Below are 17,649 nucleotides of genomic sequence, written 5' to 3'. Positions count from 1 at the left end.
TAACATAGCCGCCCATCAGCTGATGTTTATAATTTTGTGTTTACCATTGAAAACGGTCCATTATTTATTCTAGGCTTGGGCGACTTTGCATATTTTTGATAGGCACTGAAGCAACTGGTATGTCTCGCTGTCATGTCTGACAGCCTGGCATTAACACCTGGCAGGAGGCACACATTCAGATCATGTTCATATGCGCATGTGTGTGTGCATGTATGTGTGTAAGTGTGTGTCTGTGTGTGTGTGTGTGTGTGTGTGTGTGAGTGTTAGAGTGTGAGTGACACCAGGCAGGTGTTACAGGTACGACTCACACCCAGTTGGCACAGAGGAGCAGGTGGTATTCTCACTCTATTGACACTGGGAAACATCACCAGGAAGATTAAACAAAATGTGCGAGAGAAAGGCTGTGTTTCCGTGTGCATGGCTGTGTGCATGTATGAATGCGTGTATGACAGCAAATATTTTACGGTGCCCTACATCGACATAGTAAAATGAATATTCTAATGCTTGTGGTCCAAACATGGCTCCCCTGGGAACATCCTGCATGTCAAAACAAGCCACAGCACTGCACTTACAGGTGGAAACAGTAATGCTGGCGGGGACACTGATGCTGTTGTTGATGACAGCGAAGACATTGATGTTGTACTCCATGCCCGGTTCCAGGCCTGAGATGGTGCAGGCGGTGGTGTTCCCCGGGATCCTCAACTCGAGCTGCACACCTATGAGATAAAGATACAGAGACAGATTCGTCCTGAATGTTCTTTTATTAATGGACATGTTTTGACTGAATCGAAACTGAATTGACAGCATCCCTTGTGGTGAAAAGCCAGTACGCTCCCCTGTACCCACCTCCGGGGCTGCTGGGTGTGTAGGTCACCAGGAAATCTGTCAGCACCACCGACCCCTCCCACTCCAGGTCGACGGTTCGCTCCGTCACCCCGCGCACCTTCAGATTCATGGCAGGTGCCACTGTTGAGGAAGACGAAGATGAGGAATTATGTTAAAAAAATAAATTCAGCTATATATGTTTTACATTCATAATTCAGCTATATGTTTGTTTTGTATTTTATTCTATTTTTGTATTTATTTATTTGTACTTTACAATGATAGATTTAACCATAATGTAAATTCAGCTATATGTTTGTTATATCTGGAGTAAAGGGATAAAACAGAAGGGATAAAGCAGAAAGGAGAGGATACATGTATTTTACATTTATTTATTTATTCATTTATTTATTTATTTGCACCTTACAATGATAGATTTAACCACAATGTTACTGTAGTAGTACCTGGCTAGTACATTGCATGCATTATAATATTAAGCAGATGTTTATACCAATGCTACAACTCTTCTGAATCAAAGGTTTCGTTTGTTTTTTTAAATGATCCCAAATTCCCAAATCCCAACTCCAAACCCTGTGCCCTTTTAAATCATGTGAAGGTGCCTTCCATGACCTGCACTTTCATGTACAGAAAAACAAAACAAAACAACAGAATCCCGGTGGCTTGTTGAGCATCTCTCAGGCTCAAGAAGAACTAAATAGTGCATGTGCATCCCAGCCTGTCAAGTAGCCGGTGCTTGTGGCAACAGGAGGCTATGTGTTAACATGAGAGGGAGAGGCATTGGCATTCATACAGGGTGAAGTGGAGAGAGTCAAGCCATAAACCTGAGAGGTGGTGTCGAATGCAAATGTGGAGGCCTCGTAAACAAGAGGGGATCAGTTTACAGCTCCTTCTGCCACAAATGAAGAAGAGGAGGCGAGACAGGTGAAGGGGAAGGACATGGATGAGGAGGAGACGAGGGGTGATGAGGGAGACAAAAAGTTTAAAAGAAGAGAGTGAAGGCACAGAGAGAGATCAGATGAAAACAGAGGAAGAGGAGAAGACACAAGAGGTGGCCGAGGACTAAATGACTGAGATAGACAGGTTGTTAGCCGATAGACGGAGACAAAGGAAATTAGGCAGAAACAGAGACGAGGATAGACGGATAAACAGAGACAGACGGAGAGAGAGGGAGAGGCGCAGACAGGCAGCAACAGAGAAAAAGGACAGGCACTAAGCATGATGGTGTGATTAACAACCTCTCACCCCCTCATCATCTCTACATCCTGTGATACGGAGCTCGGTGGCACAGCACTGAGCCCTCCTCAGGGAGCCATTGGACACTTTACTAGCCGTTTCAGTTACTTCCACACACGCTCGACAGATGGGCCCTTAGCTCTCCCACTCCGAAAGGCTGACCCCGCAGTGGGGGAAACTCATGCCGCATTCATTTAGCGAGATTTATTTCGTCAACTAGCCCCGGCCGTCTCAAGTATGTGAGGAAAGGCGGAATCAAAAGACGTAGAAATAATCCAAGGGAAAGATGAAGAGTGATTGAAGGAGGATACGGAGGAGGCAGCGCAGATGAGCTGCTTGAAAGGCTTCAACCCCCAAAGCAAGTGAGGGGCAGACTCCCCAGTGAGGCAATTTAAAACACTTCAGAAAAGTTGCTCTGAAAAGTTGCTCAACAAGGTTAAAAAAGGCCACCTCGATTCATTAAATTCAGATCCTGATATCTGATCATTTGAAAACAGACGCATAGATTCTATATCTTTTTTTCATGTACTGTAGGAAGTTTAAATATGACAAAGTTTGTTCTCAGTGTTTGAATAATAATGACATATCTCTTCCTGAACAGTCTGAATTGAAAGTTAATGGGACAGTTGAAAGTGAATGGTACAGTAATCAATGTAGTTTGCCGACAATATGATTTGCCATTTCATGCAGATCGCTCTCCAAAGGTTATTTAGATGCACTCTGCCTGAGCATTTTGTTGCCTATTAATCAGTGTGTTATGATACATCTTTAGCTCGTCATGCAGGAAGTGCTGGTGCCAAAAAATATATATATACATGTAGGTGTAAGCTTGCATTTTAGACCTGTATTAACTGAATAAATGAAGACAGGAGGTGGATTAAGGCTGATGTTCTTTCGTTTTTTGGAGCCTTGTAACATCACTGTCGAATGAATCAACCAACTAAGCAATCAACCGACAAAGACAAACAATTCATACTAAGACCCTCAGTTTTCTACCCATGTAGGATAAAATGTAGGGAGATACTTTGGGGTATCTAAAAATGAAACAACAATTCTCCTTTTTACATATAAAACAGTAATTGCCAGATACGATGTCTCATTGGACTTTACTGATGATTTATTGAATATTACTGAGGGGGTGAAAGGCCATTTTTCACTGTTTCTGCTTCTATAAATCACCTAAAATGCCCTGTCTATGTGAAAGGGATATCTTAACAGAGATTATTATATGAATATCTGTAGCCATGCTGTCTAACATTAGAAACAGTAGCTCACAACTGATTAAAAAAAAAAGATTAACTATTAATCTACAAAATCAAGATGTTATAAAATACATTGGCAATATCACTTCCAAAATAGATTAAATGCAATGACTACTTTTTCACCTCTCCAAAAACTTTGTCTGAAATGTCTGAAAAATTGTGAAACACATTATCAGCCATGCATTCTTCCTAACGTTTGTTTCAAAAGGGCAACTTGCTGAAAGTTATTCAAGGAGCTCGCCTGCAGTCTTAAAGTCTCATTAGGTCTAATCAGTATGCTATCATAGGAGGATACAGCAGTAGCTACCGAACTAAAACCTTGAGGGTAACACTGCAGCAGACAACTGAGGTCAGTGCATTATCATCAGAGGACCAACTTGCCTTCAGGGTGCTTTGCGTAATGGTATTTCACTTGTCAATTTGCTGAATTGACTAAACTGAAAATTCAACTTAAAATGTTAAATATTACATTTTTGGGGTTGTGTACAATACATAAACACTTCTGTATAGTGCACATTTTTGATACTCTATTGATCCTCAAATGAAAAATTCATAGTTTTTCACTTGCCTCTCTCCACATGCAGGTCAAAGATTAATTGTCTGGGGCGATCACATCTACACTTTGTTTACTTTGGTCTGAGTCATAGTGACCTAACTTGGCCGGCCCAAGGTTTCTTCCATTTTTCTTCCTAATAAGGTTTTCTTGGGAGTTTTTTCTTGGGTGCTTCAAGGGTTTAAGGCTATAGGATATGGCTGCTATGTCTTGCTAAAATCTGCTATTGTGTGTCTTATGCTTTGTTCTGCTTCGTTATGTTTGTCTTATACCATTCTGTTATATGGTTGATTATTGATCAGTTGGATCTAGCTAGGCTCATTGTCTGTAAAGTCCTTTGAGACATGCTTGTGATAAGGGGCTCTATGCTAAAATAAACAAACTTGAACTTCAGTGGAAAAAAAATACTTTGTTGCATTTTGTATTTGGTTTGTTTAGTTTAGTTTAGTTCACACTGCCCAGTTACAAGTAAACCAAACAAATATCACATGGACTCACAAGTAACTGGTGTACATTTTTGGTTCAAAACAAATCTGATTCCACTCCCTCTAACCTTAGCTAACCATGATTGACTTTCTTTCTGCTCTCTTTTCTGTAATTCACATTCTCTGGTGTTCATCCCAGTTAAGAACACATGAAGAAATAGCTAAATGTGAGCATTAGTCCAGATTGCAGTTTGCCCTTGGTTCATTTCATTTTTATACTTTCCAAACACGAGTAGCTCCTAATTATCAGATATTAACATCAGTCTCCTTACACTCATAAAACCAATTTGTTTTGCTTGGACCACCTTTTGAAGCAGTCTTGGTGCACTTATTTGGTGTACACCTGAGTTTGAATGGCATTGTCCTTAGCTGCCCAAATAAATCAAATTACTGTAAAGGAGTAAACGCTCCACAGTTTAAATAAACCACTCCACACGTGCTTGGTGTGAACGTGCCTATAGTGCACAGCCACAGTAAAGCTCATCACAAGTTATCAGCCTGTTATGTTCTATTACTGGTGAAAAGTCAATTAGTTTGAGTTATGCAAAAAAGGCTTGCGGGATTTCCCATGTTGAGAGGCAAATATGGTTTCTCATCCTACAGTCTGCTTAAGGTTGTAACAGATGAGGACTGAACTAGACATTTGCTTAAAGACCAGTCACACATTCCTGTTCTCTCCCATTTCTCTACTCAGATTTGGTTGGCAAAAAGACAGCTCCAAAATAAAGGCTGTCAAAGACGCATTGTCAGAGAGAAAAAAAAAGAATCAATTTCTATTCAGTGCCGCAGAATGACTCTGGATGTCGAAGGGCTTTTGTCAAAAACTAAAACACCATTTCAGTCAAAACCATGATTATTTGTCCTCGAGCTGCTGAGACAGACTGTGAATGGCATACAAAGAGATTGTGTGTTCTCTGCCTGAGAAATGGCTGTCAAATCCTGTTTAGGTGTGTGTGTGTGTGTGTGTGTGTGTGTGTGTGTGCGGAAATGAGCATATTGTTGTGAGATGAGATGGACAGTGTTAAACGTCTTCTAAAAGTTAGGCTTTCCAATTACACTGACCTGTTGTTAATAAAAAGTCTTTGATTTTGGCCACTGATTGTGATTGAGACATTTACATACAATGCATGTGTGTAATAGAATAGAATAGACTGTATCAAACTTCTTTTTAGCTGTGTTGATATGCAGCCTAGCTCTTTAAAGCCACATTGTAGAGCCACAGCTATGTGAGAGATGTAATGTCATTTCTCACAACAGTCACTCACAAGATGTCAACAGTGTGAGACTGTCATATGACTGCTCCTTTTTCTGCTATGGCATCACCCCACGACTCATCTAAGTGACAGTGGGGTACCTTCGCTGTGATGGCTAAATAATAACGATCATCAGCAAAAGTTAATGTCTGCTCTGTGAGAGTATATATTTTTTTATGTATATATCTTACCACATGCCGAAAACATACAGTTTAAATTCAACAGCCTCTATTATTTTTCATAGTGTGAGAAAATAGGCCACCATAATTGAGGGCCAAAATACATCCCGCTTTCTTCGACTTTTGATAATATGAAACACTTAAGCCTGCCACCCTACAGGTCTCTGGTAATTGAACAGCTTCGTTTTGTATTCAGCAAACTATCCCTTACAAGCACTGGCTATTTTAGCCTCTAATTGCAAAGAAATAAGCAATTCTGACTCTCTCACTCGGTACAGATATAAAATGGGGAGGCAGCAAGGAGGTATCACGCCTTAGTAATATGATTTGCTGTCTTTCTCTCTCTCTCTCTCTCTCTCGCTCTGTCTCTCTCTCTCTCTCTCTCTCTGTCTCTCTCTCTATCTCTCTCTCTCTCTCTTTCCTTATTCTTGACATCGTTGACAGCTGGCAGATGGCAGAGGGGGATCTGATGTTTTGGCGTGGAGAACTGGCTTTGAACACAGGCTAGCATGGCTCAGAAATTGCCTCAGCTGCAGCTAATGTGACACCTCTCTTCCCGGGTGAATGTGACTTTTGACAAATGAATGCTGTTACACCTTCAGCTGTCTCCAGCCAGATACGCGCCCCACTGCCTCCATTTAAAGCACAGAGGGGTTTGTTTTTCATGGCTGCACGTAGACTAAAAACGATGCGGCTGCGACTCCTGTTTTCAGAGAGGCTACGACCTGTGGACCCAGCTGCTACTGCAGAGAGAGAACGCCCATTAACTGAGAAATACGGCCAATCTTGCAAGTTGTTTGGCATGATGATAGTTTGTTGTGTAACCCAGGGGAGCCAAGTTCAGCTGAATACACTGACTTCAAAATACAAAAAAAGACTAAAAGACTGAGCATGGCTAAATGGATGTAACTGCACAGTTAGTTGACAGTTCAAACATTATTATGAGTTATATATTGATGTGACCACAAAAGCAACTGGTAAATCAATGTGTCACAAGATGAATCAGTATTTTTTTGGAAACTACACCAGCAGATTTTGCAGATTAGTCCCCCATCTCTGGTTGAAGTGGCTGTGATGATCAGTGAAATCACCTGGTGTAGTGTTTGGTTGGAATGAAAACCTGCATACTCTCGGCCCTCCGTGGCGCATGGTTGCCTATCCCTGTGTACTGATGGTGTAATTATGAAGTTTCTATCATGTATTGTTCTTGAGTCATTATGTTCACAAGAATGTGTCTACACAGACACACAGACACCATGGCAACATAATGTCTGTACCATGTACCATGGTGTCAGGACGCAAAAGTCCACCTGTTTATACCTTGTTAAAAGACAGCTATTGATGTTAAAAAGGCCAGCTATTTCTTTATTATCAGGTAGTTATATAGCGCCCCCCCCACTGTTCATTTAAGTTAGACAGAGTTACAGTCCCATTGACTTGCATGGAGTTGGGCTGGATTTTGAGTCTTTTTGGAGCCAGCCCCTAGCGGACGTTAGAGGAATTGCTGCCTGCCTTTCTTATTGGCTTCAAAATTCACAATTCACCTGTGGTTTTGGCCGCTTGAGTTAATGCTGCCCATTGCCATGTGAGGTGTTGTTGGCTTAGCTATTTCATGGTAACTGTTATCATGTTAGCATTCTTTGAAGCTGTTGACCGAGCTATTCATATTTAATTTCCTTGTAGAATCACAAATATGTTCAACACTTAGAATTAAGGAGTGGATTGGACTGTGGTGATTGTGTGAATACTTTATTAGTTTCCTCAACTTTGGACATTGAAACCTTGTGTCTTCTAACAGAACAGCCTGTAGCGGTTACTAGACACCATCGAGGGATAATTGCATTTTATCTTGAAGTCATACTTTGTTACAACTGATGATGTGCCTTGCATTTATGGGACCGTTTTGTGGTTTAATGGTGTATTTTTCTAATTCCCGCAGATAACTGGCCAAGAGTCAGCTTGTGTCTTTGCCAATCTGTCATCGGTAGCGTGTGGAACACAATGCCCTCTTTGATGACTTTTGTGTAATTTGCACAACCAGACACAGTTTATTGTTCTCTCTCCACTCTCAACTGGAAAACCTTACTACTCTATCGCTATTGCTTTTGCTCTCTCTACCAGTCTAAAGCATGTAGGAGGTAATTCTGGGAAATGTAGGAAATCACTAACTGAAGTAGAAGTAAACAAGACAAGTTGAGGGTAAGTGTGTTCCCCAAAAAAGTAAATTGCAACACTTTATTGCAAAGTAATTCCTGGAATGCACTGAACATCACAAATTGATGGTATCTAACAGCGTAAGAGTATCCAAGGGTGGATTTTTCCTTTAAGAGTACCTTAATGAAGGGTCTGTCACAGTCTGGTAGTGCACTTCATCAAGCTGCCTCAGGCAACAGAATCAGCATATAAACCCTTGACTTCTTACCTTTACTTCCTCACGGTAAGAAAACCAGAGAAACAAGACTCAATTATATATTGTCATCAAGAGACATTTTCTGGAGTTGCTCAATTGTTAATGATTTGGAGACTGACTTTCTGTACTCACTATTTCTACACCCCTGTCTTATTCCCTAGCAGTGCTAAATTTTCTTAAACAGAAAACATGTCTACATCCCAGGAAAATCACCCCGGGCAATGGAGACACTCTAACAGAAAATGTTTCACCTCTTGTCTCTAGCTTTGAGAAAGACTTGTTCCTGCTCACAGATTCAGTCTGAATTGTCCAAGGTCACAGAATAGCATTCTGAATTCTGTTTATGAAGGATTTCTGCTCTAGTCGATGATGGTCACACTGACAGCGAGTGTTAAGGGTAGGGTAGTACAATATTCCACCACTTCCCCAGCCCAGATTTTCTGGTTCGGGGAATTTAACCTCGAAAGTCTGACGAACTATCACTACTCTTTATACTTGACAACAGTCAGAGGGCCAAATTGATGGGAAAGATAAAAAGTAATAGCCTACCGGAGTTGCAGTCATCCCCTGCAAAGCCCTCCTGGCAGACACAGAATCCCTCCTTGCAGACTCCCTTCTTGCTGCAGTTGTTGGCGCAGTAGACCAGCGAGCAGTCCTCACCCACGTACCCGGGCCGGCACTGGCACGTCCCGTTGACGCAAAGCCCCTGGTCCGAGCAGTCATTGAGACACCTCCCGACCATGCAGTCCTCACCAGTGAAGGACTCCTCGCACACGCACTCCCCGTCAATACACAACCCGCGGCCTGAGCAGTCCGCAGGGCAGCGCGGCTCTGAGCAGTTGTCCCCTCCGAAGTCTCGGTCGCACACGCACTCGCCCTCCATGCACACGCCCTGGCCGGAGCAATCGTCCGGGCAGCGTGGCTCCGAGCAATTTTTGCCGGTCCAGCCGTCCTCACAGATGCAGCCACACAGGTCGAAGCTGAAGCTGCCATGGCCACTGCAGCCTGGGACAAAGTCCAAATGGCCTGGGAGGAAATGCATGCAATAAATATTATGCTACAAAATATCTGATTCAAAGATGAAAACATTCCTGCACCCACTCTCCTATACGTTCAGACTTCAGGAGTACAGACAGTCAGATTGCCCTAGAGATATTGTTATTGGCCTGATATTGATATTTGACTGCATGTTTTAACCATATCCATTTAACATGATCAGAATTTTGTAGGTGCTATTCAGTGTTAGGCTTCACCATTCCCCACTCAGGGATCTGATCTGTCCCAGCAACTTAAATTGACATTACTAGTGCTACAATATATTTCAACCCAAATGTCTTGAAACCATCCACTCACTAAGCTCTTCCCACCACTATCCACTAGCGTCTTAGCAAGAAAACGTCTATCTAAAAAAAAATCTCAAGAAATCAATGAGAAGAGAGAGTAGAAACTACATTCTTGCTGTTTGAATCAGGCACATTTTGTGAATTTCCATTCTGCTTCCCCTGCTTCACACCTCAGCCTCATTTTGATTCGGATCATGACTGCTGGAGATAATCATACTCTCTCCGTTGAGATGGAATGTTTTCAGAAAATATTTGAATGGGGTGATGGTGTCACTGGAGCAGATCCTTTAACCATAACGAACTATACATAGACCCTATAACTCTATCCAGTCCATATACCCCTCTTATTATAATGGCTGCGCCTACTGAATGCTGAACTAAATTCTTACCCATAGCAAAGGCCTCAGACTGTGCATGGAGAAGGGAAAACTCTCCCTCCAGCATCAGTATTCTGCTGCTGTGTTTCTTCTCTGTACTATCCCAAATTATTCATCCATGGTATAAACAGTTTTTTTTCTGCCTATTTTTTCTACCTGTTTTATTTTCTTTTTTTCTTGCCACGTAAATTAAAATGTCTGCTTTGAATGTTTTTCTTGCACTGTTTTATCCTTGCTAAGGGTTTCTAAATAGCTTCCAAGAGCTCTATGTGTGATACCAAAAGTTTCTTGTGGGCTGTCAAAAAGGTAAAACTACTTAACAAACAAACAAACAAACAAACAAACAACATGAAAAAGTGTGCCAACTTTACCCATATTTTCTGCCCACTGTTACACAGTACTCACCCATGGCTGAGCTTTCTCCACAGCATCCAGATCCGCACTGCGCTCTGAGCAGGGAAACCTCTCTCTCCAGCATCTCCACCCTGGTGGCCAGCTGCTGGATTGTGGTTGCTGCTGGACAGCCGCACGCTGCTTTCGGGATGTTGATGCGGTGAGTGAATGTTACCTGAACAACGAGACGAATACTTTATTATCGAGGACTTTGTTGTGATTAAATGTTTGTATCGTAACCTAAATAGTCAAAAGTCAAAAACCAAAATATACAAAATAAACAAAATATACAAAAAGTGCATTCATCTAGTTTTGTTTTTGTCTGTGACTGAGAACACAATGTAATTCTCCTTTCTATTTTGAAATATGAGACAATGCTGATTTTCTTAATTATTATTCAGTCTGGGTAAAATAACACTTCAGCCTAAACATCACTATGCAAATGACAAAGAGTGATGATGTTAGTGTTGTCGGTGTCCTTCAGAAACCTGATATTTCTGAAATGTAAAGTTTTGGGAGTTGAAAAAACTGGTTTGGTGTCTATGAATTTTGGATATACTGTATTATCCACGGTTTGACTTTGTGTCTGAATTGTGAGTCATTGCTACATGTGCAGGATAATGCCATCTGTCAACTATAGTGAGAAACACAGACAAAATTAGAGACATAGATATGAGGATGCTGCAGGACATGAATAAATCAAGAGCAACTGTTACCCATCACACCAGGCAGCCTCCACCTTCAAGTCGTGAATTAAAGTTTCTTCATGTCTCAGTCCATGTCATCACAAATATCTTTCTCAAAGGTTTACTATCAAATTAAACGCAAATAAAAATAACAGTGACAATAAAAAAAATTACCATACCTGGCTGTCAGCATCCACTGTCTGCTCAGTGTATTCTGTTGGTCCGGTTGGTCCCTCCATAACAGGTCTGGAGCCTAGCTCAGCATGAGTACCTGGGAGAAGAAAAGAGGCTTTTAGGCTTTAAAACTACAAGTACAGTGTGTGTGTGTGTGTGTGTGTGTGACTGTACGTGTGTGAGCAAACGGCGCCTTTGTGTCTGCAAGACAGCAGATAAAATGGCTACAGAGAGATCCAACCCACACACACACGATCGATCAGAAGACATCACCATCACCTGGGGCCGACGGTGCAGAGGCGTCCAGGTCGACCGAGCACAGAGACTCCAAAGGTACATTGATGTTGTAGACGTGGTTAAAGACCATGGGCTGCTCCCTCAGGGTCTGGTTGGCCGGGGCAGCAGAGGGGGGCAGATCGCCCCCTGGGGCCTGCCTCCGCACTCTGGTGGTGCGCACAAGCTTGTTGTCTCCTGATGGAGCAGCATGAATGGCACCCTGGAGAGAGAGAGACAGTATGAAATAAAAAACACACTCCGAGCGGTATGGACCAACGGGGTTCTCAATTGTTTTTGTCCTTGATATTTTGGGTTTACAGGATGGCAGAATGAAGACAACAACAAAAAATAAAGGAAATCAGGGGGAGGAAAACCAAGATGGTTCTAATATATTTAGGATTTTGTCACTGGCTTGTGTAGAAAAATTTTTTAAAAAAAATGTTCAAATTTTATTAATTTAAAGTTTGGATGGCCCTCCCCTGCAGTCATTTTTGTAATATGTGACACTCCTTGGGCCAAAATAGAAAATTGCATGGCCCTCCTGTGATTTTTTAGATGGACGCCCATCATCACAAACTCTCAATATCTCTGGTGGCACACACCAGTTTGGAATTGTACTTTTTCACATCTGACAATGACCTTGGAGGGAATTTCTGAGGTTTGATAATACGAATGTAAAGCATGTAACATTTAAAGGGAAAATAAATCATGAGCAGAAATAACTAAAGACGTCTATATATTTTCTGAGGGAAATGTATGGGAAAGCAGTTAATAAGTCATCTTAAAAACATTTCAGAAAACGTCAAGTGATATGCAGTCAGAGAGTTTGAATGATCACTACTGTTTGAGCTTTCCAAACTGGATATGATAGAAGTTGAATGGAGTTGTGCCCAGAGATAGTCAAGTGGTTAGGTCTGCTGCCAAAAATAGTAGATTGAAAATAAATTATGAATGTGAAAAGAAATCATTGATAATGAATAAGCCCATGGCAACTCTTCAGTGAAGGAGGAGGGTGTGGGATATTTTGTTTGAATGGATGTTCTACCTGTAGAGCGAGAAACAGAGCCAAAGCCAGGATCCAACCTGCTGCGGGCATGGCGGCCCGGTGATGCTGCTGTGCCAGTGGCATGCTGGGAACAAACCTCACCACTCCTGTCCACTCACCACTCACACCAGTGGAAGAACGAGAAATGGACCTAGGAGTGGAGAGAGGGAGAGAGAGAGACAGAGAGAGAAAGAGAGAGAGGTGAAGAAAATGTTTCATGGGGATATACACTCACCGAGCACTTTATTAGGAACACCTTGCTAATACTGGGTAGATATTAGCTTTCAGCTCAGTGTCAACCGGCTACCAGTGACATCCGCCTCCAGGTTCAACGTGTTGCTTTCTGAGATGCTTTTCTGCTCACCACAGTTGTAAAGAGGTTATGTTTTGTTTTTCGCACCATTCTGTGTAAACTCTAGAGACTGTTGTGCGTGAAAATCCCAGGAGATCAGCAGTTTCAGAAATACTCAAACTAGCCCATCTGGCACCAACAACTGTGCCACGGTCAAAGTCACTGAGATCATATTTTTTCCCCATTCTGATGTTTGATGTGAACATTAACTGAAGCTGCTGACCTGTATCTGCATGATCTTATGCATTGCACTGCTGCCAAGTGCTCGGTGAGTGTAGATGAGTAGGTAGTGTGTGTGTGTGTGTGTGTGTGTGTGTGTGTGTGTATGCGTGCGTGCGTGCGCGCGTGCGTGCGCATACTACATGCATATCTGTAGCCCTAGTCGTGAGATCCATGGTTCAGTGCCTAATAAATGTATTTTTTCAAGATAAAACTGTGCAATAATCATGCTGTTTAATCAGCATCTTGATATGGCACACCTGTCAGGTGGATGGATTATCTTGGCAAAGGAGAAGTGCTCACTAACACGGATTTAAACAAATTTGTGAACAAAATTTGAGAGAAATAAGCCTTTTGTGTGCATACAAAAAGTCTTAGATCTTTTATTTCAACTCATGAAAAATGGGAGCAAAAACAAAAGTGTTGCGTTTATATTTTTGTTCAGTATATATCTGCATCCCTGGTGTAAGTGTGTTTTCATGCCTGTGTGTTTGCATGAATGCACATGTATGGCCGTGCATGTGCAACTGTTTGTGTGCCAGCATGAAAACATACAGTATGTGTATGTGCATGATGTGTGTGTGTGTGTGTGTGTGTGTGTGTGTGTGTGTGTGCCTCTGGTGTGGGGAGTCCCACTAGCATCAGCTTATCCTCTGTAAATGGTAAATAAACGTCTTTGATCTGACGTAAAACAATAATTGGTTTTAGGAAGAAATAACTCTTCCAGGGATTAGGGGACTGGCTAAGAACCTTTGAATATATTTCTCTGTGCAACACCAAACATTTGATCTTTCCACAGGGAAGAGATACAGAAATATTGCTCAGGGACGACGTTGATAGATGGATTTCAATAGAGACGTGGTTTGAGTGATGCCGCTGTAATCCCCTCCCCAAAGAATGAGGGAGAGAGAACAGGGAAAAACTGAAACAAATACCACATAGAGGGGAAACTGATCTGGATTCTTCAAGCAGACCGGCACACACAGGCGCAGACAAGCATGCAGAAACAAAAGCACACTTGAACGCAGCACAAAAGCACACACAAACACAGGCACTTGCAATAATCCAGCCTTAGCTTACACTACCTTGTGCTTTCTGGTGGGTTTCAATTGATAATACTATGGTTTCATTAGACTTGGGTTTCACAACATTTCTCAAATTTGGGTCCCGGGCTGAAAAGCTATAAGAACCTTTGACACAATCATCCTAGTGGTAATATCTTTTGAAGCGTGGCAGACTTCAGTGGCCACACAGCTGTGGAAATCTGTCTGATTGAGAGAAATGCTTAGACCCTGCAGACCTGAAGTTTGCTTTTACGGTGGTTATTCGATTTTATTGACTTTGATTTTTTTGATTGATTTTTTTTTTTTCCAAGGATGATATACAAGGACGATGAAACAGTTTCAGCAACGTCATCCTACAATAGTCCAACCAAATTGTTTTTCATATTTTATGTAAACAGTACATCTCAAAGTTAGCATATTTCACAATATTATGTTCCTGTCATGTCTTCTGCATGTGGCATTTAAAAAGCGTGTGCTTCAAATCAAACAGCTCAGTCTGCAAAAACGTGAAGATTCAGTATGGCAATAGCTGGTTATATAAGATCAAAATGCAATGATTTATTGTGTCTTACATACAAGGGCCAGAAATGACCATCAAACAGACCACTGGGGTTTTGATGTATGTTTGTGTGTGTGTGTGTATGTGTGTGTGTGTTTGTGTGTGTGTGTGTGTGTGTTCTCGACTGTGAGTGTATGCATCCTGCCCTTGAGTGCCAGTGCATTCATGCCTATGCATGTGTGGGCAGGAGAAGGTTTGGCAGGATTTCAAAACCAGCTCACAGACGAGCCTGTGTAGTGGAAAGTCAAGAATCTTTTATCACAACAACACATCTCATGTTGCTGAAGCAGCTATTGCTCTCAGCCGGGGCCCACTGCGAGAGCCAGATGGAAGTCTTCTTATCACACCGGACGAGCTCAGGCTTTTTTTGATCATTTAGGGGGAAGATGTCGAAACATCAGTGTATTTGCACATAAATGGGAAACGGAGAGAATACCAATGTGTGCGAGCCATGCTTTCCTTTTAAGTTTGTCTCATTCTGGGGAAATGGAATACTTTTGAAATAGATGCATACTCAATGTCCCACACTTCTGTTCACGTAGATTTCTTATATACAGACTCCACACTTCAGGAGCATCTTTTGTGCTTGCCTGTGCATATCCTCCACTTCAAGACTAAGTCGCACAGCCTTTGCACATGTGTGTGTGCGGTACATGTGTGTGTGTGTGTTTGTCGGTGTGTGTGGTGAACTGAAACAGTCGTATAAAGAATGTAGACACATACAGTATATTACAAAACACCCATGGGGGAAACATAGCCAGTGAAGGTAATATGTTACAATCTACAGCATGCCTCACTTCAGACACTGCCACTAATGCTTTTATAAATGACTTTGGCCTTGCCGGAACAGGGTGCGACTCCAAACCAATCCCTCCCTCCCTAAACCAAAGAGATGGAAAATGTTCCACTTTCAAATCTCCCGTCATGCGAGCAGCTCCTGTCCGACACGACACGAGCCGTTTAACTGCTGAATTCACCAAACAAATGAGAAGCATATAGATGAAGAAAGGAAAGGAAGGAATGAGATGGACAAAGCCAACTGGAACAGTCTTTTTCACAGCCATTAGCTGAAGCAGTGTGGCTTTGGCGAGCCACAGAACCCAGCCAGGGTACAAGCTTAAAAGATGTGATGATGACAAAGGACACTGCAAGGATCTTCTACTCATTTCCTGCAACAAGCATGATATGAAGTAGATCATTGTGTTGTAATGTTGTATTGTAGTTTATACTGTTGAGGAAGAAATGGAAAAGTACTAAGCAACACTCCTATATGCTCACTTAATACGTAACCATTGACCCATATTTACACCTTAAGTGTAAAACTCTAAAAGTAACATCTTGTGTGTTTCTCACACAAACTGTGAGCAAATTTGCAAATGCAAATGGGTCATGGTGGTCACCTCTTATTACGCATTTCCTTAAAGTACTAGAACTATAATTATCATTGGTTGTTCAGTCTTGTTCATATGACCTTATACCTTTTCACCAATAAGTTAATTATATTCTATATATATCTGTATTAACATAATCATGAATATTCAACACTATAAAACTGTGTAATCATCCAGATTTTGAGTTCTTTGACTCCCTGCAGATAGAATAAACCTGTCAAACTGCCACTCTCGCATCCAGAGTTTTCTTCCACAATACCAATTGGCTGAAATAATATTTTCTTAACTTTTTTAACTTTAATGTTAAATTACATTTCTCTTTTGTCGGACAAAGTAATTGAGGTAAAAATAGAGGTATATTGAGATGAAAAAGTGTCACACATCCTTTTTATCTCAATATAGACAAAACCGAGAAAAGTCCCGTGAATGGGAAGTATCTTGCCTTAAGGCATACTGCTCTTAAAGGTCTGCCAAATATAGCACCATACATTAACGCAACTCTATATATAGTTTTGAAACCAGCACTGATGAAGTTTGAAAGAGATTCAAAGTCACAAGATTTTACTTTAGTCATTGGGTCATGGTGCAGGCTGATGCCCACAAGCATCTCAACGCACAACGAGAGGAGGTTTTTCATGGAGGCTCAATTAAGGACGGGCCCACTCATTCAGAGTGAAGAGAATCAACATGCTCCAGGCACCAAGAACTGGCTTAATTTACTCTTTTTTTCCAGGAGAGGGAACACACACACTTAGACGAGCACATAAGCCAACACAAAACTAAGCGCACACGCTGCAGAATCTGCACACACAGGCACACACTCACACAGGCGAACCCACAAACACACACAGGCAAACACACACACACACACGCACAAAACCGTATTTGCACACAAGCACATAGTGTATCAAGTGTTTCCACCCTTTCATTTTAATAGCAGTCCACCTGCTTTGATAGTAATTAGATCTGACAGCATGCAGCCTCTCGATCCAGCCACCCACCGCTTCTAAGTGTGTAAGTGCAAAAAAAACAACAACTCTGTGAAGTTTTTTAACTTGATGACAAACCGAGCATTTGTGTGTGTGTGTGTGTGTGCGCATGCACGTGTCTCCCATTAACTCACAGGTAAATAATATAAGAGTGTGTAGAAGTCTAAATTTCAGTTTTAAATTTTTGTCTAAATTTGAGAACACCAAGAAATAATATTGTGTCACTTTACACGTTGTCTGGTGACTTTCTTTAGAGGAATTGGATGAGGTGAAAACAAACTGCAAAAACTACATTATGTTGTGTAGTTTAAAACAGAAGTGTATAAAGGCACTGTGTAAAGGCACTTTATACAATGTGAAAAAGGAAATGTTAAGTTAAATATAACCAATGGAGGTTGCGTTAAGCACTGAAACATTCAGTTCACACATTGTATTATTAAGAGTAGGCAACTGAGAAGAGTACAAGGTTGAATGATGCCTTCTTTTTAGAATGACATGATATCTACTGTATGCAGCATTACTGGGTGGAACTGCATTGTTTCTCTTTTAAGATCAGGTAAAAA

General features: G+C 41.5%; 1 protein-coding gene across 1 annotated transcript in view; it reads right to left on the bottom strand.

Annotated features, from left to right (window-relative positions):
- Positions 1–17,649, bottom strand: part of tnr (tenascin R (restrictin, janusin)) — a 120,742-nt gene that overhangs the window by 56,764 nt on the left and 46,329 nt on the right. The window contains exons 3-9 of the mRNA XM_071520807.1: positions 12,513–12,663; positions 11,471–11,687; positions 11,197–11,288; positions 10,344–10,506; positions 8,768–9,244; positions 847–966; positions 573–716 (exon numbers count right to left, since the gene is read on the bottom strand). Coding sequence (XP_071376908.1) covers positions 573–716; positions 847–966; positions 8,768–9,244; positions 10,344–10,506; positions 11,197–11,288; positions 11,471–11,687; positions 12,513–12,663 — 1,364 coding nt within the window. The remainder of the gene's footprint in view (positions 1–572; positions 717–846; positions 967–8,767; positions 9,245–10,343; positions 10,507–11,196; positions 11,289–11,470; positions 11,688–12,512; positions 12,664–17,649) is intronic.

The sequence above is a fragment of the Centroberyx affinis genome, unplaced genomic scaffold (genome assembly GCF_046629955.1).
Source record: "Centroberyx affinis isolate AG114_WGS23_722 - 3 ecotype Tasmania unplaced genomic scaffold, CSIRO-AGI_Caff_v1 ptg000826l_1, whole genome shotgun sequence".
Taxonomy (NCBI): Eukaryota; Metazoa; Chordata; class Actinopteri; order Beryciformes; family Berycidae; genus Centroberyx; species Centroberyx affinis.
The sequence above is the reverse complement of the archived record's forward strand: the minus strand, read 5'-3'. Positions and strand labels throughout refer to the sequence as shown.